The sequence below is a fragment of the Carettochelys insculpta genome, chromosome 17, assembly GCF_033958435.1.
Source record: "Carettochelys insculpta isolate YL-2023 chromosome 17, ASM3395843v1, whole genome shotgun sequence".
Taxonomy (NCBI): domain Eukaryota; kingdom Metazoa; phylum Chordata; order Testudines; family Carettochelyidae; genus Carettochelys; species Carettochelys insculpta.
Window position 1 is genome coordinate 19405030 of NC_134153.1, and position 26454 is coordinate 19431483.

A 26454-nucleotide genomic window follows, 5' to 3' on the forward strand; every position below is an offset into this window, starting at 1 on the left:
CTGGTTGAGAATTGCTGATCTAAAAATCTATCTATATATCAGAGGTGATGATCAAAGAAGTACTTTCCATCAATCTATGAACTGTTCTCAGTTCGAGACTGTGCCCAAATATGATTTTTCAGGTGAATGTCCCTTTAAGCTAAAGGGCTTCCTGATATGGATCTTGCTGTGGGCAATGCAATGTGCCATGAATCAAGTACTGTGTGAACTAAAAAGCAACTGCAGGAAGTCTCATGCTTGGGGAGGAGAAAATCTGATTTCCTTTTCCCTTAAAAACAGCTTTGAATTTGGGATCCTTTTGACACGATACCCAGACGGTTGCAACATTCATACTCCCATGAAAGCCCCAAGGTTTTGCAAGCACTGGAGGGCTTTGTTTCCTTGCACACGGTAATCTGATTGGGAGAGCTTCAAGAATATGTATGAAAACAACGTTAACCTACATATGAAGAAACCCTAACAGAAAACGCTGCAAGCAGAAGTCCAGGATAAAGATGAGAACTACTTGTGCACTAGGTATGAACCTAAAACTAAAAACAGTCATGTAGCACTTTAAAGACTAACAAAATCATTTATTAGGTGATGAGCTTTCATGGGACAGACCCACTTCTGTCCCACAAAAGTTCATCACCTAATAAATGATTTTGTTAGTCTTTAAAGTGCTACATGGCTCCTTTTCGGTTTTGATAGAATACAGACTTACAGGGCTCTCTCTCTGTCACTAGGTGTGAAACCAATACACTTACAGTTTAGTATTATAACTAAGGATCTTTTCCTTTAGAGTGTATTTTTAGACTGACAGTGTGATTGCCACAAGTGACTGAAGCAAAAATATCACCACTGCACAAAGACTATGGTAAGCAGTTACAGAGACAGCTGGAAAGCTGCAGCCTCAGGTTACCTATGCCATAAAATGCTATATTTCAGTGACAGGGACCTCTAGCGTCTACTAGAGTCAGGATACTCTTCGCATTTACAGATTTGAGAATCCAGAATAACTGCACTGAAATCAGTAGTCATACAATCTACAACATTTTAAGAGCAGAATCAGGCTCATGAACCTTTCAAACTCACTAGAAAGTGGCTAGTAGCTTGACCTGAATTTAGAGTGACATTCTCTTATCTCAAGTCACAGAAAGAACCCTTGTGGTGGCACAATAGGGACAGTTAAGCATATAGCAATCCAGGCAATCTTTCAGGCTCCCAGTGAAACTTATATTCTCAGAGAAAGTTAAATCACATATACCAAAGCTCTTCTGCAGTTCAAGGGCAGATCTACACAACACAATTATTTTGAAATAAGAACTGTTATTTTGAAAAAACTAACACAACCGTTTATTTTGAAATAATTTTGAAATAATTTGAAATAATTACAATAAAGTGGATGCTTATTTTGAAATTGGTAAATCTCATTCTAAGAGAAATAGTATCTATTTCAAAATAGCTATTTCAAAATTGATGCTGTTAAGGCAGGAAATAGAGTATATTTCAAAATAAGCCATAGTATGTCCAACGGCTCTGTTTCCAAATAGAGTCTATTTATGTACAGACTGAATTTTGAAATAGCTAAGTGTTCTTCTGAAATGTATTATTGTGCATAGCAGCATTATTTTGAAATAAGCTACTCTGGAAAAGTTTAATTTGAAATAAGGCTGCTGTATAGACAAACACAAACTAACATCATAAAGGGAGATGATAAGATTCATGGTAGCAGGAGTCACCACTTTATCTTGCCCAAGGCTAATGAGGCTGCATGAGGGAGAGGAAATTGGAAAATTATTCTCCTCTTCCTAACTGCATCCTGTTTTTGCAGAGAATTACACTTCATAAGTCCACCTTCCAACTCAGTGGGACTTAATCCCATACTGAAGTGCTTTACTGTCTAGAGGTGGTCTTACGCACATCTTTAAGTGCCTCTTTGAATCAGGGTCTCAAAATCTGGACAGTAAAATAAAGCACACTGAACAGAAATATGGCTTACTAAGCACATCCTGCCATTTGGCCCTAGTGGCCAGTTTATCCTTTTAAACTTTGTTTGACCTCCGAGTCCAGATTTCCTTCCATTCCTGATTTTAACTTTTGAAAGACAGAGTAGCATTCTTCATGTTCCCAATCAGCCAGCCAGGACAAGTCAGTCAGGAATAATTGAAAAAGGAAAATGGAACCAGGACCCAGCTCTAGTATTAAAATTACAGAATCCCAGGGCCACATTTTCAGAGGTGCTCAGCATCCAGCAATTCCGTTTGAGCTCTCAGGGCAGAGCTCAACACTTTTGAAAATTTGACCCTAAGATTCTATAACGTCAGCACTAGCACTGGATGAGGACACTTTTTTTCTTTTTGATTACTGACTGATTTAGCAGACTCATCACTTGATGAAGAGCAATGGGAGCTGCTGAGTGCTAAGCACTTTTGAAAATCTAGTCACTTCATTTACATGCCTAAGTGGGAATAAGGCTCTTTTGAAAATCTGTCCCAGAGATATCAGAAATAGTGAACTACTATTACAGAAACAACAGGGGCGAGTCAATATCTTTTACTAGAAGATTCATCTGGCATTGCTCAAGTCCTTAATTCAATTCTTTTTTTTTCCGTTGAAATCATTGCTCTGGGGTGGGGCTGGGCATGAGGGGATCAGTGCACAGGCTGCCCCAGGAAGAGAGACTACCCCAGCCCTCTCTCACTGCAACAGCTTGCCGTCAGGTGAGGAGGACTTCTCCATGGCCACTGCAGCTCCAGTGGGCACAGCTGGTGAAAAGGTGCTTGTCCCCTCGGTAGGGCAGGACCAGGTTTGTCTGCCCCTCTGTGCTCCCTAGCCAGCACGATGAATGCAGCAAACTGTACTTTCTCTTTGCTCCCTGACCAAGGGGAACAGCTAGCAAAGCCTCACGCCCCCGCCCAAAGGAGACTGGGATGGGAGGCTTAGGGTTGGGGCAGTCCCAGACAGGGGCGGCATGCACCCGCAGCCAGCTCCTTTTACCTGTCAGTGATTTTGTCTCGTTTCTGTATGGTTTTATGAGTCGCAATCCCATTGCAGGTACAGACCATTTTCTAGGCACAACCAAAGCCTTGCATTGTTTTAAGTCATGATAAGAGGAAGCTGTATACTGAATTTGGTGGTCCTAACTCTTACTGTTTAAGAGGAGTTCTTGAACAGACAGGCAGGCAGGCAGGCTAACTCTTCAAATATAGAATAGATAGGATTAACTTCTGTTGTGAAAGAGACAAGATTTGATCTACACAGAGATCCTCTTCAGGACAAGCTCACCCATCTCCTCTCTCTAATATTCTAGGTCCCACAAAGCTACAACACTGCAAGGCACTATTAGGTCATTCTGCCCAACCCCTATAGGGTATAGGATTGATGACTGACACTGTCAGACCTGGCTACTGCTATGCCAATCTGCCCAGAACACAGTAATGTCTCAATACTGTCATTATTTCAAGTAAATTCAGGGAAGACTACTTCTAGCTCAAGAATCAATTCCCCTGGTGAAGCCCATGATACCCAAGTGCCACCTGTGGCTGATGTAGATATCAGTGGAACTGTCTGAAGTGACCACATGGACCATTATCTTCACAACAAAAGAAGATACAATGACATGTTCTCTTGCTGCTCTAGGGGTGGGGCCTAGTAGGTTAGAGGGTGGGAGGGCTGGTAGCCGGGATTCCCATTTTCTCTCCCCAGCACTGGGAGGGCATGGGTGTCTAGTGGTTAAAGTGGGGGAAACACATAAATACAAGTGGAGAGACAGAAAGGCTGAGATTTTAAATTGGGCTTAAGGAGTCAGGTTTGAGGAAGAGTTTAATAATTTTAATGGTTTAATAATCTTACACACTACGTCCGGTATACATACATCTTTCCAGCAACAGCCCAAAAGTGAACACAGTATTTTAGGCACTGTCACACCAGTCAAGAGGGCACCTGTGTTCGTAACCTCTATTTTTATCTAAAAATATAACAGAAGAACATGAACCAAGTTTTCATTAAAAACAGTAAAAGCATGGTCACAGAAATACTCACCTAAAGAAACAACAGCCACACTCTCTGGCAAGAAATGCAGTCTGTATTTTATCAGTAAATGCACCAATATGATGCAGATAGCTGTGGAGAAGCAATAAAGTAGTATTAAAATACATAACTGGTATGACAGAAAAATACATTCTTAATAACATTCCACAAATACAAACTCTGCAACCTTCTTAATAGATTAAAATACATCTGAAAGTATTCAGATTATAGACTGTTCAAATATTTCAATGATTCTGAGAAACAAGTTAAAAGAATTAAAAGCTGAATTGGTCAAAGGGGAAAGGGAACATACACACATAAACACTAACAATTAACACAGGTTGGATCCAATTATGGACAGTGTGCCTTTAAACGATTTGACATTTGATAAAGCTAATAGTGATAAAGCAGAAACATAATTACTATGGCTCTCTTCATTCCACTTACCTAACTGTGCCAAATAATCATGGGGGAGGGGCTTACACTAATTCAATTTCCAACCTCCAGAAGGCTCCTGCAACTAGACTGCAACAAAACTGGTTTCTGATTCCACAACCAAATAAGCTTCTCTTACTAATGTTAAGCTTTAGTAGCTCACCCTCACTACCCTGCAACAGTCTAAGCAGCCAGTCTCTTATGCTAATGTGTTTCTGACCAAGAGCTGAGCGTGGTTTTCAATCAGATTCTCATCCAGCTGTTTTAAGAACTGACTGGTGCTGGGCAAAAGAATTCGTTGAACGAAGGGGGGTTTCAGTATTTTCTAGTATGTTACCAACACCTCCATGGCTTACTGGGCTTTTAGAGGACATTTGGGGCAAACTGCAACTAAATAACAGCACAGACCCCTGAGACCCAGGACTGGTGGCTGTAAACAACCTTTATGGGACCACGGGAAACTTGGTCACACTCATAAGTGGTCTCCAGGCTAACTAAAATTATGCCAGATTATGGATTTTGCTGGACAAGAGAGTTCTGGATTAGAGAAATTCAACCTGTAGATTATTTTATATGCTAGTCCTTTGAAGTATGGCCTCATTGATAATAACGATTTTCATGTACAGAAAGCATGAGCTGAGTGTGTCATTTTTGTCCTTTGTTTCACTGAAAAGAACTTTCCCTATATAATGTTCAGAAATGGAAGCCATGCCACTGCACTCAGAAATGTGCACATTATTACACTCCTATTGCTAGGCACTTCAAATGGAGCACACTAAAAAATGACAGGCACTACGGGCTAAAAAAAATAAGCATAAGATCCTGATGTATACAGTAATACTAGCTAGAATGTGGAAAAGTGTTGGCCCTGGGCAAATCGATTAGCTTCTATATCTGTTTTCATAGCTATAAAATGGAAATAATATCCATCTCACAAGAGAATCTGTACAATAAATTAATGTTTATATAGTGCTCTGTAATGTAAAGTCTTACTACTACCACCATATTTAGGTTTAGCAAAGCCAAATGCCAGCACCTTATTATTTCTATTCTGTTTCTCCTGGCAATAAAGAAATCCTGTGATACAACTGTAGACTTAGAGAATGGACTCCTTCCAGTACAGATATTACAATAATCAGCAGGTTGGCTGCCCATCTAATTCCAGAGTTATTTGGTAGTTTGGCAACAGTCTGTCCAGTTAATAATTGACCCAATTTAATCTTCTCTGGCTGCGCCCTTTTTCCTGGACATGGATGAAGCACTTGAGAGATTGACGAGAAAGTGCTTTAACTATTTTTATGGATTGCAAAACAGATTAATGGTCCATAACACAGGTGAGGGGAGCCGGTGGATCATGTTTATCTACTAGGATGCTGTGTAAAATACACAGAAGCATTACAAAATAGGTCCTTTTGGACAAACAACGTAGTGAAGTTAATCCAGAGTTAGTCTTAATAGATAAGTAGGCAGCAGAAACCTGGGAGCAGGGACTAAACAGTGTCACTTTTGGGCTTCCTGAATTTTGAGCTTTCATAGGAACCTACCCAGCCAAATATCAACATTGCAAACAGTGACCACCTAAAAGATCCTCTCTGAGGAGGTACGTAATATTACTTGTTCAGTTCTTCAGTATCCCCAGTTTCTTGTATTTAATATAGCAAAAGTAGGATAAACCCCTTAAATGCTCTACTGAAACGGTGTTGTTACAAGTTTGACCACTTTATAATTTACATTAAACACATATCAATTAATAATACTTATCAAAAAGTTTTAAACAGACAGCCTTACTAATGGCAAAGATTTTCAGAAAAGTTGACTGTGCAACTGCATGTGCAAAATACTTGTGCAATTATCACAATTAGTAAAACAAAAAGCAGTCAAGTAGCACTTTAAAGACTAGCAAAATAGTTTATTAGGTGAGTTTTCATGGGACAGACCCACTTCTTCAGACAACTGCTTTTTGTTTTGATAGTGTATAGACTAGCACGGCTTCCTCTCTGTTACTATCACAATTAGTGTTCAAGTTTGGAAAGTATATAATATCAATGGGTAATCGCGCCAATTACAGTTACCTGATTCACGTACAAGTGAGGTAACTATGTATGCAAATTTTACGCAGGTTCTTACACGGTACTTCTCACCACAGTTGAGCGCCTTCTAATGTCTATCATGTGTTCTCTCATCCCCTATCCTCTCTCTAAGGAAGAGACTGAGCATTTGTTTGTTTTGGTAGGACAAAGTTGGACACACACGTTGCTATGTGTTTATGTTAGAGAATACAAGATCAAACAAACATGCCTGGCACTTGGAGCAGAAGGTGGTGAGGTCTGTGAGGGTGCCTCATTCCTTCAGGAGATTATTCCACAAACACCCAGATCCACCTTAATTTTTCACACATGTAAATACACACCTAACTTTTCCAAAAATCTGGCTCTATATGACAAGCTTTCGCGTTCAGAGGTTTGCAGGAGAAATACAGCATCTTAACAAAAAAAAAAGTTTTGTATCCCCACAACTTATGCATCGTACTAATGTTTCAGATGTACTCAACAGTGAACAGTAAGAAATTTTGTAGTTCAGCATTCACCTAATACAAGGAGACTAAAGAATATAGTCATGCCACTAGATTGCTCCTCTTGCTGAGCTTGGACTCCAGTCTGTACTGGAAGGATAGGTTTGGCAGGTGTAGGAACCACCAGTTTAGCAGTAGCAGACAATGTGGTGTGGAGGGTGACATTGAGGACTTCATGGGTGGCATTTGAGAACCTGTTGGGCAAAACAGAACAGGATTAGACTTTACAAAAACTGGATATTGCAGGAAAGGGAAGACAAGAAGAAGCACAAAACTACTGAATGAAGATTAATAACAAAACACATCACCTTCAAATTATGTAAGTAGCAGAATTACTGATTATCACGTGCATCTGTCTTAAAGAAATGGGCCCATATACAAGTACTAGGATTTCGGGCTCACCGATTTATTGTTTTCACTAACTGTATGAGCTAGGGTTTTACACAAAGATGAATGGAAGATGTGCAGTTAGGTGGGGACTCATTTTGTTTAGTTTGTCCATTAGAACAAATCTATGGTGACATAAATAAGACACCTCCATGGAGTTGTCATGATGTTACATTTACATACTGCTGTACCAAGCAAGTGGCAGCATTCTGATGGAACCATCACATATACATCAAATACTGTATCAGGATATATGATGAACATTCTTTGCCTTGTCGCCATGTTAAAATTAGGATGCTCCTTAAATGCCCTGAATCCACACCAATAATGGCATATTATGATTTCCTTAGGAGTACTCACTCACTCCTTCCCACCTTTAAAGATAAATCCCTCTGCTATGCTCTGTACCAGCATTGCACGGCCATCATTTAACTGGTCAGATACAGGGCTTTCCAAACCTCAACTGTAAGACAAACACATCTAGTGGAGCAGACTGGCTCACAACTCAAGGGAAGGGCAGGTCCTGACAGGCTCATATGAGCCTCGCACAAGCGCCTCTGGGTTATTTTGCGCGTCCTGGCAAGAGTGCTGGGGAGGGACTCGTTATGCCTGTACTAATGGGGTCGTGGGAGCTGACAGTCCCCTTTCACAGGGGGATCACAGAGGCTGCGCTAAGAGGACACCGCTGACCCATTACACGGGAAGGCCTGGCGACAAGGCCGCGTGGCCCCGTTTGCCAAGGAGACCCGCAGCGAGGCCTGGGCCCATTGATGGGGGGCGCTCAGTTGTGCACTCGGTGCATGAGCCCAGGTAATGGAACTGTCAATCTCCCTCCCCCCAGCGACGGGGCCTGAAACGAGGGACTCGATCTTGCGCCTCATATCCCCGCCCGGTCTCGGGGGCGGCCCCGAGAGGAGACGGACTGTTCCCCGAGCTCTGCGAACTCTCCCTCCGCCCCGCAGCGCCCTACAAACAATCAACTCACTCCACTTCCGCCATCGCGCCGTTCTCCCCGCCCCTTCCGCCTGAGTCTCCGCCGCGCTCTGTGCCGCGCACCGCCTACTTCCGGCGGCGGCGGCGCTCTGGGCAGCTCTATGGCGAGAGAAATTGAGGGAAGCGGGAGCATTGCGTCCGAGAGGCGGTTTAGGTTTAACGGGCAGGGGAAAGGTATGGGAACCTCTCACTTGAGCCGGGGTGGTGGTGTCACATGATGCGTGGAAACAGTAAGTCCCGTCAGAGAACCACCGCCCTCCTCGAGAAATGACACGGCTGTCGGGTCATGCTAGTGGGTGGGGTCGTCATGTGGTTGCTATGGCTTCGAGCTGTAGCCCCTTGCGGTTGCCATGGCATCGTGCTGTGTTATCTTGTCGTCACCAGCCCCCCCCCCCCCCCCCCCCCCGGTTCCTGAGCTTTCATACCAGTCCTTGGGGTGACAGTTACTGCCATCCAGGGCGTGAGACGGCGGCATAGGTGGTTTCCATTATATATACAGCGTTTCCAGTTGCTACAATGGTTCTCAACACCCTCATCCCCGACCCGTAGAAGACTGTTTGCAGCCCCCCTGCACGCTCGTACACACTGCTGAGTCCAGCACTTGCTTCACAGCAGGCAAAGGGCGCTGCGGGGAAGGGCAGCTCTTCACAGTGGCAGTCAAGCATGGAGTGTAATCTCATGCTTGCAGGAGCTGGCGCTGTAACAAAACACAAAATCGTTTCAGACTCACCATGTAATGGCAAGTGCTGGCAAGCAAGGCTGTCAGCTGATGGGGTGATTGCGTGCAGTCCTGCCAGCGTGCTGTGTCCTCACACCACGTCCAAATCTTATTTTGCTGCATAAACCGCACCCCCCCAGCCTTGCCAGGGGGCATTATGCTGTGTTTGGATTCAGTAGTAGTAGGCATCCTTCAGTCTGCACAGACTATGGATCGCACCCTTTAACGTTTCAATTGAGGACTTCATTTACAGCGTCTATTGTGACTATGAAGACCCACACGAGAGTGACAGTCCTTCTGCATCTCTTGCAGATGTGGTGGGTGTCTGGCAAGTCCTTATTGTGCTTTCTGTGCGCTCGCTTCTCTTCTGCTAGCTGTCTGATTCTCATCTCGCCCTTCTGAAGGCCCTTGTGTAACCCCTGCCTCCATCTGCTGCGGTCGTCTGCTAGTTCTTCCCAGTTGTCCAGCTCGATGTCTACCTCTCTGAGGTCTCTCTTGCAGACATCTTTGTAATGCAGCTGGGGGCGTCCGGGAGGTCTTTTGCCAGAGGCTAGCTCACCATACAGGATGTCTTTTGGAATCCTTCCATCATTCATCCTGTGGACGTGGCCAAGCCAGTGGAGTCGACGCTGCCTGAGGAGGGTGTGCATGGTTGGGATTCCAGCTTGCTCGAGGACGGCGGTGTTGGTCACTCTGTCCTTCCATGATATTCCAAGGATGTGCCTGAGGCAGCGCAAGTGGAAGACGTTCAGCCTCTTTTCCTGGCGGGCATACAGGGTCCAAGTCTCGCTGCCATAAAGGAGGGTGCTGAGGATGCAGGCTCTGTAGACTTGCATTTTGGTGTGAGTGTACAGCTTGTTATTATTCCACACTCTCTTGCTGAGTCTGGACAGAGTTGTGGCCGCTTTTCTGATCCTCCTGTTTAGCTCAGTGTCCAACGACGGGGTGTCAGTGATGGTGGACCCGAGGTAAACGAACTCGTGGACAACTTCTAACGTATAGCTGTCAATGCTGATTGATGGGGATTCAGCAACATCCTGATCGAGTACGTTTGTCTTCTTTAGGCTGATGGTAAACCCAAAGTCCTTGCACGCTTTGGAGAACTGATCCAGCAGTTTTTGAAGCTGGTCTTCTGTGTGAGACACTACAGCAGCATAGTGTAGTGTTTGGATTCAGTGATACTGAAACTCTGCATGGTTGGAAGGGAGGCCAAGTGTCATTTTAATTGCAAAACGTGGTGAGGTTCTGCGGTAGTGACTGCATCAGAAGTACTGTACCACTGATACAGTCTCCGTGTTTAGTCGCTGAAGTGGGGCAAGCCCATCATTTTGAAATATTTTCATGTTGCCACACATTGGTTCTGTCATCCTGTTGCTAAATCAAGAGGACTCTAAATATCATTGTGTCATACTAACCTTAATCAGAATACTGTGTCTGAAAACCAGTGTCAAAACATGCTTGGATGAAAATTTCATTAATTGATCAAAAATCACCAAATTGTGCCCAAGGAAAAAGAGAGGACAACTGAAGGGTAAGGGAATAAGCCCAGAACTTGTGAAATGCAGTTTCAATTCTCTGCTCTGCCACACACTTCCTGTGTGACCTGTATCTTTTAGCTTCAGTATCTCTCCACAGTTCTATGTCTGTAAAACAGATGAGAGTACTTTGGTGTTGTGAGGATAAAACATTAAAACGTTGAAGATTGTAAAAAGGTGAGATACTACAGTGATGGGGCCCATAGAAATACTAAAATATTGATAGCTGTTCCATTTTATTCCATTGTAAGTCTCTTAGCTCCTGCAGAGAATTTATGGACCTGCCACATTCCAGTATGAGTGCATCATGAAAATGGTTGTGTGTAGCGCCCACCGCTAGGTGTATCTTCTGTCAGCGGGAAAATTCAATAGGATTCTGACCTGCCATGGTCTGCCTGCCTCATTGGGTACGTGAGACTAGGATAACATTCAAAAGCAGACCACAAATTCAGTACGAGGCAAAATGAAAAAAACAACCCATAATTTTAGGCTTGAAAGTTGGAATGTCAGGACTTTGTGCCTGTGTATGATGGATGACCTGGAAAAGACAGACTGTATTAGAAAACAAAAAGGCAGTTCTGTAGCCCTTTAAAGACTAACAAAATAATTTATTAGCTGATGAGCTTTCGTGGGACAGACCCACTTCTTCAAATCTGGAAAATTCTGATAAAAGTAAACTGACATGATGAGAATTTAACAGATAGTAGAAAATTAAATGAAAACTGAAGAGTCAGCTACATAGGAGATGTAACCCCAGAGACACAGAGACCACATACTAGGGAGACTGAAGTATCTGCTTTATAGCCTTACTGGCCTTTTGCTCATGCAGTAGAGCACAGAGCTTTAGCCCCTATACTTGCATGTTCAATCCCTTCTGCTGAGGACCTGGGTCTGTAAGCATTAGAGGCAGAAGGAGTGGGGGGATAGCGGGGTAAGAAAATTACTTACTGCAAGTGTCTATTAAGTTAAGTGGTTTGCCTGAGATCACTACAAACATGAAAGATGGGGAAACTATCCATGTAATGCGTAAGGTAATTGGTATCTTTGTTGAGCCCAAGGGGTAAAATGTTGAACTTGAGAATGAACTCCAGTTCAGATGTTTCCCTTTGTAATCTGGTGTTAAAGTCTCATTGTTTTAGACTGCTGGTTTTCAGGTCTTGAGTGCTATGGCCTGCTTCATTGAAATGCTCACTGATGAGTTTATGTGGATTCAGATTCCTAATATCTGATTGGTGTCCATTCAAGTGAGGTGAAATCTGTTTGTCCAGAATGGATGTTTACAGTCATCAAAAAAGCTGCAACACCCAACTGTGATTTCACATCCACAATATCCAAATGTCTGTAAAGATGAACAGGACCATGTATATAGTCACTATTCACACACAATCCAGTAATGTTTTTGAGTAATGTTTAATGTAATTGAGAGGTAGAGCGACCAGGGAAGCGAAGCGGACAGGGGGCTGCAGACAGGGGAGTTTAAGAGGGAGAGCAAGTGATCCTGCTGCTGAAGAGGCTACCGGGTGAGAACATTAGCTTTTGGGGTGAGTGAGTGTACTTGGCTGTTTGAATTTTGAATTGCGATTCTCATTTCAGGTGGGTGGTTTCAGTTTCTCTGGCAGTTGGGACTGAGTTCCTGACCTTTGTTCCCTTGATTGCCTTTGATCAGCCTCAGTAATGTCTTAAATGCCTTAGTAAGGCATTTCATAGAGTCTCGCGTGATATTCTTATCAATAAACCAGGCAAATACAACTTAGATGGGCCTACTATAAAGTGGGTGCAAAACTGACTGGATGACCTTACTCAGAGAGTAGCTATTAATGGTTCTCAATCCTGCTGGAAAGGCATAACAAGTGGGGTTCTGCAGGAGTCTGTTTTGGGACCAGTTCTGTTCAATATCTTCATCAACAATTTACATATTGGCATAAAAAAGTATGCTTGTTAAGTTTGCAGATGACACCAAGCTAGGAGGGGTTGCAACTGCTTTGAAGGATAGGGTCAAAATTCAAAATGATCTGGACAAACTGGAGAAATGGTCTGAGGTAAACAGGATGAAGTTTAATAAAGACAAATGCAAAGTGCTCCATTTAGGAAGGAACAATCAGTTTCACACATACAGAATGGGAAGCGACTGTCTAGGAAGGAGTATGGCAGAAAGGGATCTGGGGGTTATAGTGGACCACAAATTAAATATGAGTCAACAGTGTGATGCTGTTGCAAAAAAAGCAAACATGATTCTGGGATGCATTAACAGGTGTGTTGTGAACAAGACACGAGGAGTCATTCTTCTGCTCTCCTCTGCCCTGGTTAGGCCTCAGTTGGAGTACTGTGTCCCGTTCTGGGCACCACATTTCAAGAAAGATGTGGAGAAATTGGAAAGGGTCCAGAAAAGAGCAACAAGAATGATCAAAGGTCTAGAGAACATGACCTATGAAGAAAGGCTGAAAGAAGTGGGCTTGTTTAGTTTGGAAAAAAGAAGATTAAGGGGGACATGATAGTGGTTTTCAAGTATCTAAAAAGGTGTCATAAGGAGGAGGGAGAAAACTTGTTCTTCTTGGCCTCTGAGGATAGAACAAGAAGCAATGGGCTTAAACTGCAGTAAGGGAGGTTTAGGTTGGACATTAGGAAAAAGTTCTTAACTGTCAGGGTGGTCAAACACTGGAATAAATTGCCTAGGGAGGTTGTGGAATCTCCATCTCTGGAGATATTTAAGAACAGGTTAAATAAATGTCTATCAGGGATGGTCTAGACAGTACTTGGTCCTGCCATGAGGGCAGGGGCTGGACTTGATGACCTCTCAAGGTCCCTTCCAGTCATAGTATTGTATGATTCTATGACTTAATGTTCTAGCGTTGTTTAGACACTTTCATATTCACATTGTCTATACACATGCTTGTGAGTGTTACTCTAATGCATCAAAATAAATCACAACTCTTCCTGTACAATTTACTTGGGTGGCTATGAGGTACCATACTTCCCTAATGCTGCTGCATATCATCAGTGGAATAGATAGATTATGTTACCCTGCCAACTGAACGACAATACTTTGGTTGTTCAGAGGCATTAAAATGATATTGTGACAGCTGACACCAAGTGCTCGTGTGAATAGCACTTTGTCGGCAGGAGCGCTCTCATGCTGCCGTGCTGCTAAAGGCCCTGTAGTTTAGACAAAGCCTTAGAGTCGCCATTAGGGTTTATATGTTACGCTCCTCAGAACCACATGCCGTAAGCACACCCAAAGAAAAGGGGACATGTCTAGGGCTGTTGTGTGCCCTGATGGTTCTCAGCTTCTGGAATGGTCCTTGGGAATCACAGGCAGCTGGCCCACATAAAGCATCCTTCAGTCATCGCTCTTGGACTGTTGTGAAAAAAAGGGTATCTTACATCCATTTTTGCCACTTTTCCCTCCCTGCCACATGAGCTGCCTGCCACAAAAGAACAGACTCTTGGGCCTAGCCATGGTAGCTGGAGTTTACTATTTAATAGTGCTTTTTGGTGGTGTGGGGAGTGGGATGTATTATATTTCCTGACTGGTCTGAACTAGTCCAGTGGCTCAGAACCTTTCTAGACTACTGAATCCCTTTCAGGAGGCTGATTCGTCTGGCATGCCCTCAAGTTTCACCTCACTTAAAAACAACGTGTACAATATTAGATATAAAAATACAACAGTGTCACAGCACATTATTATTGAAAAATTGTTTACTTTCTCTTTTTTGCCATCTAATTATAAAATAAAACACTTGGAATATAAATATTTTTCTTAAATTTCAGTATGTATTATATATTTGAGAATGTCTGTCTGTCTGTTCGTCTGTTTGTTCAAGAATCAGATGTACTCTCCTCACCTAAAAAAAAAGATATCCTGACACTGGAAAAGGTTCAGAAAAGGGCAACTAAAATGATCTGGGGCTTGGAACAGGTCCCGTATGAGGAGAGGCTAAAAAGATTGGAACTTTTCAGTTTAGAAAAGAGGAGACTGAGGGGGGTGACATGATAGAGGTGTATAAAATTATGACAGGTGTGGAGAGGGTGAATAAGGCGAAGTTATTTACTTGTGCCCATAATGCAAGAACTAGAGGACACCAAATGAAATTAATGGGTAGCAGGTTTAAAACAAGCAGGTCTTTGCCCATGAAAGCTTATGATCCAAAATATCTGTTAGTCTATAAGGTGCCACAAGACTTCTTATCGTAATAAAAGAAAGTTCTTCTTCGCTCAGCACATAGTTAACCTGTGGAGCTCCTTGCCAGAGGAGACTGTGAAGGCTAGGACTATAATAGAATTTAAGAAAGAGCTAGAGAAATTCATGGAGGTTAGGTCCATAAAAGGCTATTAGCCAAGTGTAGGAGTGGGGTCCCTGGCCTCTGATTGTCAGTGGCTGGAGATGGATGGCAGGAGACAAATCAGTTGATCACTGTCTTTGGTCCACCCCCTCTGGGGCACCTGGCACTGGCCACTGTTGGCAGACAGGCTACTGGGCTTGATGGACCTTTGGTCTGACCCAGTATGGCTGTTCTTATGTTAGGTGATCTCATTGGTGCATCTCTCAGACAGCCAGGACCCAACCTACATAAGATTACAAACTACAGAATGCTCCATGATCATGAAAGGAAAACAGCTCTCATTTCCTGTCCTTGAGTCATAAGGGGAATCCTTAGTGTCCTCCATCACAGAGAATTTAACAACAGATTAGAGCGTGAGATTTCTGAGTACATATTCAAATTCAACACACTAACACATGGTATGAACAGAAACATTAATTACCTCATTCATTACAAAGACTGCTTCCCTTTCTTTGATGCTTCTAATTATTTCAGACCGGACAATTAATATCCCCCCACCTATCAGTCCTTGGCTACGTCTACACTAGCCCCAAACTTCGAAATGGCCACGCAAATGGCCATTTTGAAGTTTACTAATGAAGCACTGAAATGCATATTCAGCGCTTCATTAGCATGCGGGCAGCCGCGGCACTTCGAAATTGACGCGCCTCGCCGCCGCGCGGCTCGTCCCGACAGGGCTCCTTTTTGAAAGGACCCCACCTACTTCAAAGTCCCCTTATCAGCTGATGGGAATAAGGGGACTTCGAAGTAGGCGGGGTCCTTTCAAAAAGGAGCCCCGTCGGGACGAGCCGTGTCAATTTCAAAGTGCCGCGGCTGCCCGCATGCTAATGAAACGCTGAATATGCATTTCAGTGCTTCATTAGTAAACTTCGAAATGGCCATTTGCGTGGCCATTTTGAAGTTTGGGGCTAGTGTAGACATGTCCCTTTCCTTCTATCCTATTTGATTTGGCAATTTTTGTTGCAATTTTTTTTCTTTTTGGTCCTCTGTACTTATAAATGTCAGTCTGTATTGGAAATGAAATTGATCTGAAGAAGTGGGTCTGTCCCACAAAAGCTCATCACTGAATAAATCATTTTGTTAGTCTTTAAGGTGCTACATTTCTGCTGCTTCGTTTTGTTGGAGTACACACTAACACGGCTACCTCTCTGTTCCTATTCATAAGGGGAATGTACACATTGCTTGATATTTTGACTTGGAGACATCGCTACAGGAAACAAAAAACAAACTATCATTGACATTGATAGTAACTGAATCAAATATTAGCCTGGTATAATTTCACAGATGGGATCCTCGTGCTCTGAGAGAACTGACAAAACGCAAACTGATAGTTTTTTGCAGGAGGACTTTTTGCAGACTTTTCATTTATGGGGTTTTTTTTTGTGTGTGTGTCAAATGAGCATCTGCTGGCCAATGTGTATGTTGCAATGTTTCTTTTAAAAGAAACCAGAAATTTCATAATTGTTTAAAACTCATCCACAGTGATGAGGGAGTACAGATCATAGTCTTATTTCTTGAATAATGTGAGAAGCCTAAATAAATAACGATATGACACATTAAGAGCAGACACATGAATAACTGACTCTCTATAACTATGCACTGCATCCTTGGGAGAAATAACTAATTTCCAAGTATAGGGTAAGTTCTGCTCTCAGTTATATCAGTGTAAATGTGGAGGTAACTAGCTGCAGTCAACAGAGCTATTGTAGATTTAGTTTGGAAGAAAGAAAGGATTGTCCAGTGGTGAGGGTAATACCCTTGGGCTTAGGAAGCTGGAAGAAATCTTCCTTGCAATTCCAAAAGTTTGCTGTGTGACCTGGGCTAAGTCTCTTGGCCTTTCCATGGCTCAATTCCCCATCTGTAAAATGGAGATAACAGTACTTTCCTACCTCACATGGGCTGTGGCCACACTTGGCCAAAATTTCGAAACGGCCATGCTAATTGCTAAATCGGAGGATACTAATGAAGCACTGAAATGAATACTCATGCTGCCAACCCTGCAGACTTCAAAATCCCCTTATTGCTATCAAGTCTCAGCTGTCAGCTCTCAGCTGATAGGAACAAATAGATTTTGAAGTCTGCGGGGTCCTTTCGAAAAGGACCCCCATGTAGCTGAGCCACAAGTGAGTGAAACTCGGCACTTCCTAAGTGCTGCGGCCAACAGCATGCTAATAAGGTGCTGAATATTCATTTCAGCACCTCATTAGTATCCTCCAATTTGGCCATTAGCACGGCCCTTTCGAAATTTTGGCCAAGTGTGGCCACAGCAATGGTGTTGTTCAGATAAATATACTAACAATTAGAAGAGCCTGAGATATGCTTATATTGCTGAAACTAATAGCTGAAGTTGGTCCTTTCTATCTAAGGTGTTTCTCAGATGTTTTTTTTACCATGTTATCTGAAATCTGCATCTGGAAAAAAATTAGTGGAAGGAATTACTTTTTTTGAGTGAAGATAAGACAGGGATAAATTTTCACTGACCTCAAGACAGCTTTTGATTAGAGGTGCCCACTTTTATACATGCTGGCTATTTAAGCTGCGTGTACAAAAAGGGATGCTAGCCCACTTTGCTGGAAAAAATCAGATGTGTGTTCTAAAGATGAAACAGACCATCAGAACCTAAAGGGGCCTCAGGTGGTCCATGTCTCTTGTTTGCATGTCTGTGAGTTCATAGACGGACTAGAAGATTTACCCAGCTTTGCTCAGGTCCTTCACTTGATTAATTTTTGTTTTTGGAAAAATAAAATGAAAATGTACATGGTTCATTAAAATCATTGATCTGGGGCAGGGGGTGAGGGGATCAGCATGCAGGCTGCCCAAAGAGGAGAGGACTACCCCAGCTGTATCTCACTGCAGCACTTTGGGGCTGGGTGGGAAACACATCTCCGTGGCCACTGCAGCTCACAGCCAGAGGTGGGGTGCATGTCCCATGGCTGGGTCCAGTCCAGATTCATCTGCCCCCTGTGCTTCCCAGCCAGAGTGAAGAATGCAGGAAATTGTGCGCATTCCCCTCACTTCCTGACAAAGGGGAACAGCCAACAACATCCCCATACAAATTGGGAGATGGGGTGCTGCAGCATTCCCACTCTCCTTACTGTCCCCTGTGGGGTGGAAGGCTCAGAGTTGGGGCAGTACTGGACAGAGGGTGGAGGGGGTGCCCCCAGCCAGCCCTTTTCACCTGCTTGCTGATTCTGTCTCTTTTCTGTGTGGTTTTATGAGAAACAATCCCATTCCAAGTGCATCCCTTTTGCCTGGCACAGCCAAACCCTTTCCTTGCTTTAAGTTACGATAAAAGGAAGATGCATACCAAATGTTGGTGTCCTAGCTCTTACGGTTTAGGAGGAGCTCTTGAACAGGCAGACAGACAGACAGATAGAAAGCTCATATATATAAATAGTAGATTATGCCAGCAGTGCTCCAGCATCCATCCTTCTGTTGATCAATGCCTGTGCCTCAGAGGAGCTCAGTTCCCTTGAAACGTTTTCAGCATCCCTCAGGATCAGTCCCACAGCTGCTCTTAAAATGCTGTCACCTATGCCAGACAGGGTGGATGCCAATTAGCTGATAGGAGCTAGTCTATTTATCAGAAGATCATGTGCTTGTAGTTCCTTGTTTTATTTCCCCCTGGTACCTCAGTGTGGGCTTGAGAAGGAGATAACTCATTGTACATTGAGTGATGTGATGACAAATGACCTTTGCTAGCAAACTCAGGATAAGCATTAATTATAGAGAGGAAGGCTATGCAAGCCACTGAAAGACAGGAAGGGAGGAGACAGCCATGTCATGTACTTGCTTTATTTCTTTCTGGCAGATGGGGAAGAGTCTCACAGGATGACTGAGAAACTACTGACAATTGTTTTAAACCCTTCATTGAACAGATTTATTTTTATATCTTTTTAATATATATAGTCTTAATAAAATATATTTAGAGAGATCTGTGTGTGCCTCTCCTGCTGCCTTTTTATTAGTTACTTGGAAATTGGTAGATAATTTGGAGTACAATTGTGTGTATTCATTTCATTAAATGTTTTTATATTTTAAAGTGATAAATCCTGAGTTTATACTGGGTAGTTATAGGTGTAAATAATTCACATCATAAGGACTGTGGGTAGTGTTGGTCAAGATGTACCAGCTGCTGAATCAATATTTTATGACTGTTCGTACTCATAAAATAATAAAGATGCAGACCTGCCCAACAGAAAGCCAAAGGGAGCAGAAAGGGGACATTGTTCAGGGATACTGTGATATCACACTCTGTCTGGCAGACCCAGCAGACTGGCCAAGGACAGTGGGCCATGAAGCATGAATCCCCACTGATTCTCTTCAGAATTCAGGCTCATTCATTAAAAGTGGGCAGTAGAGGGAAGCATTCATTGGCAGGCATCTGATGGAATGCTGCATAATCCGTATCTTTCCTAGCCTTTTCCTGTCTTCAGTTGGAGGACAAGTCTAATTGACCCACTGAGGGATTTCACAGGCTCAGGTCCTCTATTTCCAGTGCAAATACCAATAATTAATAATAAATTTAGACGTTACAGTAGAACTTAGGAGCCCCAGGTAATAGCCTGCAGCTAGTTTTTAGAACCCATGTCTGCCTTTCAGGCCTGTGCCCCAGCCACTGGATTACATTGCCCCTGGAGCATTGTTACTAATGGGTAAAATGAGATCAGGTAACTTATACAGGGTGACACAACAAGTCAGTGGCAGAGTTATGAATAAGCCCCTTAAAGGCCATGTCTACACGTGCCCCAAACTTCGAAATGGCCACGCAAATGGCCATTTCGAAGTTTACTAATGAAGCGCTGAAATGCATATTCAGCGCTTCATTAGCATGCGGGCCGCCACGGCGCTTCGAAATTGATGCGCCTCGCCGCCGCGCGGCTCATCCAGACGGAGCTCCTTTTCGAAAGGACCCCGCCTACTTTGAAGTCCCCTTATTCCCGTGAGCATCTTTACTGATCCGTTTGGCTACTGCACAGTTTTTATTCATGAGGCTCACACTCAAGGTACTCTTTCCCCAGGGGAGCACTAAGGTTCCTGTTAGCATGGCACTGACACCTGGAAAACAGACACCCTAATATGCGGGACTGACAGTTCCCTGGCTTGCTGCGCTATGTGTATGTATCCAGAGAGAGAGAGAGAGAATGTTCACACTTCCTTTTTCTCACTCTGCTGGAAGGAATCAGAACTGATCAGCTGTGTGTCACAGGCCCTGTACTGATATACTAGATAATAAAGTTTCTCTGGCTCAAGTGGGTGAAGCCTAAGCTTTTGAAATAAGAGAACTTTGGCTTTATTCCCATTGTTATAAAATTCAGAATGGCATTACTATACAGCAGAGTGAGGGCTGTGAAGCTGTAAGCAGCTAATGGTTTGTATATATCGTTTATGGCTTGGTAGTCTAAGTAAGTTATTATTTTATTTTACATGTAAAATGGGTCTGTCTTTAGTCATGTTTCATGCTGGGAAACTTCTAGTTGTTAATTTTTCAGATGGATACTGTGAAGGTGACTAATCCATTTAAACGAACTCAGTCTGCCTAAGCATGCAGCTTTGGATGGAGTTACACATTTTATGTCCTAGCAAATGTATGCAAATAGCTTTTTGAAAACATTCTCATCACCATCCACATTAGAAGCAATTAACTTCCTTCATAGTGACACTTCCTTGCAAAAAAATATTACACAGCACGTCTCCAAAACCTTAGTGTAGCCAAGTAAATCATTAATGGCAATAACTCTGGGCTCTGAAACGTTGTTGTCCAGATGAGGAATAAATCATCTGAAATAGATGCAGCTGTAGCAGCTGTGCTCAGAGCAGGGCAAAGGTCTTTCTAGTTTGACATCACCTTTTCCACTCTCAGTCATACTTTTGCCTGCAAAGACTTTGGGATTGGCTATTTATAGAACAGCAAGAACCCTCCCTCCTCTCACCCCACTAATATGAACAATACCAAGCAAAGCAGGAAAATAAGCAGGATTTCCTAATTCCAGAAAGAGCAAGTAAAACCTTCCTTCTGGAAAAAAAGTAAAAGTAAAAAATGCTAATGGTACTAACTGCTGGGAATTAGGCAGAAATTAAATGTAGAAGAGAGAGAACCAAAAATGACCCTTGGTGCTTTTCTGTGTTTAAAAGGCTGCAGGGACAGGGATAGTGCTCCAGCGTCGATAGTACCTACAGTGATGGGAGGGGTTCTCCTTTCTGCAAAGGCAATATACCTTCCTGAGACATACTAGCTAGGTTCACAGAATTCTCCCATTAATCTAGTGCTGCCTGCACCAGGAGTTAGGTCAGTTTGAATGTCAGTCAGGGATGTGGATTTTTCACCTAGATTTTAGTGTAGGTTGGATCTGTAGTAGCCCATATTCAGCATTCTTAATCTCTAAACCTGTGTTTAAATGCCATTAAAGTCAATGCGTATGTCTACACAGTCCACAGCAGTGAACCTAGGTTTGTGCCACTACTCAGAATATACTTGTGTAGACAGTGCTGTTTCCACTAAAGCCCCAGTTCTACAAACCATTGCTTAGGACCCAGAGGGTAGACCTACATGATCAATGGCAATGACCTTCATAGCCGAGATCAAAACACTTTGACTTGTGGGTTCACACTAATGCTCTAAAAATAACTGTGTAGACAAACCTTTGAAATTGTAAGACAACCTGGAGTTCTGGCTCCTAATGTAAGAACATCCATATTGGGTCTGTCTAATAAATCATCTAGCCCAGCATCCTGTCTTTTAACACTGCCTGGTGCCAGATGCTTCAGAGGTAAAGAATGGACCAGGGTAACCATTGAGTGATCCATCCCTTGGTCTCCATCCTCTGGCATTTTGATACTCTTGGGCTACGTCTACATTAGCACACTATGTCAAAGTAGCCTATTTCGAAGTAAGGACATCGAAATAGGCTACTTTGACGTGTATCGTCTACACATCCTCCAGGGCTGGTGCCGTTGACGTTCCATGTTGAAGTAGCGATAGGGAACATCGAAAGGAGCCGCCCCGGAAGGAAATGTGGAGCGTCCACACACACAAGTGTTCCCCGTCGAAATAAGGGGCCAGCAAAGCCCCAAGCCACTCCCTTAAAGGGCCCCTCCCAGACACACTTGCCCTGCACAGCACAAGATCCACAGAGCCGACAACCAGTTGCAGACCCTGTGCACGCAGCATGGACCCCCAGCTGCAGCCAGAAGCCCTGGGCTAAGGGCTGCTGCACGCGGTGACCATAGAGCCCTGCAGGGGCTGGACAGAGCATCTCTAAACCCTTCAGCTGATGGCCGCCATGGAGGACCCCGCTATTTCGACGTAGTGGGACACAGATCGTCTACACACGCCCTACTTCGACACTGAACGTCAAAGTAGGGCACTGTTCACATCTTCGGATGGGCATAGCGATTTCGATGTCTCACCACCTAACGTCGAAGTAGCACGCAGTGTGTGTAGACACGACGCATGCTATTTTGACGTTGTGCTGGCTACTTCGAAGTAGCTGGCTAGTGTAGATGCACCCTTGATGATTCACAAGTACCTGTGTTCACACAAACAGAAGAAACCCTTCCCCACTTCCCTGCCTGCCCACCTGCAAATGCTGTGCAGTGTTCATAGAAAAGCAGACAAAAATGGCCCTGTTGTGGCTGGATCAAACTGAGCCCTGGATTTAGTGATCATACGCACAAATATTTCTGCCTATTGTTCTCAAACACTGGTTCTGTGTATAATACAGTTCTCAGTGCTAATAGGTAATCAAACACTTATTCTTCTTCGAGTGGTCTCCGTGGGTGCTCCACATTAGGTGACGGGCTCGCCCCGGCGCCACAGATCGGAAATTTCCAGCTGTGTCTCGTCAGGTCACGCATGCGCTGGTGCGCGTTGGTCCTTTGCGCGCTTTCGGTCACATGCACGATCCGGTCCACCCCAGTTCCTCTCAACCGCCAGCAGCTGCAGACGGAATCCACTCCGTCTGCAACGCCTGAGACAGATAAATTCGTTTTAATATAGTTACTAGTTTTCTCTTGCTTTTCTAAGACTGTTAAAGTTGTTTTCTTGTGTATAGTTTTTTTTTTTAAAAAAAAGAGAGAAGAAAGGGGAGGAAAGGAGGCAGCCGCCTCAAGTGGTTTGCTATCTTAGAGACTGTAAACGTTATCCGCTTGTAGCTGTTAATAGCTGTTAACTACCTTACTTAACATTGAAGGGAGTTAAGCACCCTGGAAGAGATGTCTTCGCCAGGGTTTAAGAAATGCAAGTTGTGCCGCAAGGCCATGCCTGCCTCTGATGGCCATAACAAATGCATTTGCTGTCTGGGAGAGGCCCATGTTCCCCAGAAATGTCCTCACTGCTCTAAACTAACGACCAGAGCAAGAAAGGACAGGGAAATGAGATTAAAAGTGATACTGTTTGACAAGGCCCTCCAGCCTGAGCCGTCGGAGAAGCCCCAGAAGGAAGGACCCTTGGGGCCACATAAGAGGAAGGCTACCTCCTTAACCTCCTCTATGCATAAGAAAGAGAGGCTTTCCCCAGCTCGATCCTTGCCGGTGGTACCTGTGAGCAGGACGAGCGAGGCACAAGGCCAAGAACTGCTGGCTGCTCAAAGCAGCGGAAAGGCTGCACAACATGGAGTAGTGCCTGGGTCCCCAACCAGTAAACAGTCAGCACCGAGAACTCTGCAGGCGCTGACATGGCAGGCACCGGAGGCCACGGCACTGAGTCTTGCGGCACCAACAGCGCCGGAACCGGAGTTCCCAGCACGGGACCCAATGGTGCCGGAGGAAGCTATTCTGATGGAACCGCATGCAGCAGCACCGGGCACAGCACCGACAGCTGCACTGAGGTCCCCAGCACCGGAGATGACAGCACCGACCTTTCAAATGCATGGGCTGTGCAAAGCAATATCCAAAACCCAGCACCATAGTCCATCCTCTGACATTCTTGGAATGCCACTGTCTCCTAGCTCTCCTTCTGAGATGGGTATGCCACAACAGGCAGCAACACCAACAGCTTTCCTCAGACCTCCATCTCCTTTTCTTCAACCACCGTCTCCCTGGCTCAGACATCCTTCACCGGTCTCCACAATGGAACCTCATGAGTACTTCTACAGAGCATCCCCGCTGATTTCAACATCATCAAGGCAGTCATGCTCCTCTCGGCACTATACATACAGACATCGGTCTTGGTCTAGATCTCCATCACTGGGACCCTGCCCCTGCTGTTACGGCCGCTCATATCATGGCGGACATTATCAGCATCGAGGCTCAAGATCGAGGGGCAGATCCCCGCCTCAACCTTCAGTGCATACCTACATCCCTCCTCCCCCTTCAAAAAGAACACAGGACTCTCCAGTGGGGATGGGCCCAGAGTTGTTGGACCTCCCCCGAGAACCCTCAAGGGAATGAGCACACGAGGGGGCTGAGGAACCAGAGGAGATTTATCACAGTGATGCCTCTTCGTCCTCCCCAGGTGAGGCGGTTGTCCCCGAGGATCTCTCTCCCCCTGACGACCTCAAACAATTTCAAGAGCTTTTCAAGAGGGTGGCGCACACTCAGGACATACAAATTGCGGAGGTGCAGGAGAAACATCACAAACTCCTCAAAAAGCTGAGGCCCCCAGCATCATCTAAAATAGCCGTCCCACTAGATGAAGCCATTATGGAAGCAGCCACAAATATGTGGCAGACCCCTGTTTTCATCCCACCTACAAACAAAAGGGCGGATAAGGAGTACTTTGTACCATCCAAGGGTATGGAATTCCTGTTTAACCACCCCCAACCAAATTCCCTAGTAGTCGAATCTTCGCAGCACAGATCTAAGGCACCACAATACAAGTCTGTGGGGTCCAACAAGGACACAAGGAAACTGGACTTATTTGGAAGGAAGGTTTACTCCTCCTTCACGTTATTGTTGAGAATGGTTAACTACGCTCCCCACCTGTCAAATCATAACTTTGACAACTATACTAGACTTACCTCCCTTATGGACTTCCTCCCGGATGATAAGAAACTGGTCTTGAAGGCAGTAGTTCAGGAGGGCTATGCAGCTTCACGAACAGGCGTACAGATCGCCCTAGACGTAGCAGATACAGCAGCACGCTCCACAGCCACAGCAGTGGTGATGCGTAGGGAGTCATGGCTCCAGGCATCTGGCATCCCCAAGGACCTGCAAACGAAAATTGTAGACCTCCCATTTGATAAGGAGAAACTGTTCGCTGACTCCACTGATTCGGTCCTACATTCCAGTAAGGATTCCAGGGCCACACTTAGAACACTGGGGATGTACACCCCCCACCATGCAGGAGAAAGAAATTTTACCCTCAACAAAGGCATTATGCATACCGACCCCAGCGCTCGCAGTATCAGCAGGGTTATGATCAAGGGCACCACCAACAGCAACATAGGGCATCCAGGCGGTGTCCCCAACAAGGGAGTACACCACTGGGGCAAGCCCCAAGACAGCAAGTTTGACAGTCATGTTGAGGACTGCAATACCAAGACCATCCCTCACTGCCAATCACAGCATATGTTCCACCAGTGACTCAAACCATTTTATCCTCAATGGCAAAGCATCACGACAGACAAGTGGGTGCTGGAAATTATAGCCCAGGGATACACCATCCCTTTCTGATCCCTGCCGCCACCAGAACCCCCTACCCAGTCCCTCCCCAGGGACCCCTCTCATGAGACAAGGTTGAAGCAAGAGGTAGTCCACCTCACATTTATAGGGGCGGTGGAGAGAGTCCCGGAAGAATTCCAAGGGAAAGGCTTCTACTCCCAATACTTGTCTAACAGAGGTAAAAAACAGGGAGCTGGAGGCTAATCCTGGACTTACGGGCTCTCAATCGGTACTTGTGCAAACAACGCTTCAAGATGACTACAGTTGCCTCCATAGTCACGGCACTGGACTCTGGAGATTGGTTCGCAGCCCTTGACTTACAAGATGCATATTTCCATATAACAATCCACCCGGCACACAGGCGCTTTCTTCGCTTCAAAGTGGGTATGGAGCACTTCCAATACAGAGTCCTCCCCTTCGGTCTTTCTTCAGTGCCCCAGGTCTTTACCAAGATGCTTGTGGTAGTATCAGCTTACCTACACCGCCAGGGTGTGTTCATTTTTCCATATCTGGACGACTGCCTCCTGAAAGGGGTCTCAAGGGCAGATGTCCTGCGCATGATCGACATCACTACAAGGACCTTCCTATCACTGGGCCTAGTCATCAATTTCCAAAAATCGACGACGGAGCACACACAAAACATAGAGTTCATGGGGCATGCCTAGACTCTACTACATCAAGGGTATATCTGCCCGATGGCCGTTTTCGCACCATCGAATCCCTGGTGCAGGCGATAACGTACAGCCCCACAGTGCCAATCCTAACCTGCCTACAGCTCCTGGGGCACATGGCAGCCACCACGTTTGTGGTGCAGAATGCCAGGCTACATATGCGAGGCCTACAGCACTGGCTAGCAAGCGT

At 44.6% G+C, this 26454-nt stretch overlaps 1 protein-coding gene and 1 long non-coding RNA gene across 3 annotated transcripts in view; one reads left to right on the top strand and one right to left on the bottom strand.

Moving 5' to 3' along the window:
- Window positions 1-9155, bottom strand: part of SLC9A8 (solute carrier family 9 member A8) — a 51913-nt gene extending 42758 nt beyond the window's left edge. Inside the window, exons 1-3 of one of the 2 annotated variants that reach the window (XM_075012120.1) lie at window positions 9129-9155; window positions 7034-7212; window positions 4024-4104 (exon numbers count right to left, since the gene is read on the bottom strand). In XM_075012120.1, the coding sequence (XP_074868221.1) occupies window positions 4024-4104; window positions 7034-7064 (112 nt within the window). In that variant the 5' untranslated portion in view covers window positions 7065-7212; window positions 9129-9155. Of the gene's footprint in view, window positions 1-4023; window positions 4105-7033; window positions 7213-8390; window positions 8540-9128 lie in introns of those variants that run through there. The other variant, XM_075012119.1, reaches the window with a different exon arrangement.
- The window catches only part of LOC142022362 (uncharacterized), a 32841-nt gene continuing 14851 nt past the window's right edge, over window positions 8465-26454 (top strand). The window contains exon 1 of the long non-coding RNA XR_012647944.1: window positions 8465-8572. This is a non-coding gene — a long non-coding RNA (uncharacterized LOC142022362). The remainder of the gene's footprint in view (window positions 8573-26454) is intronic.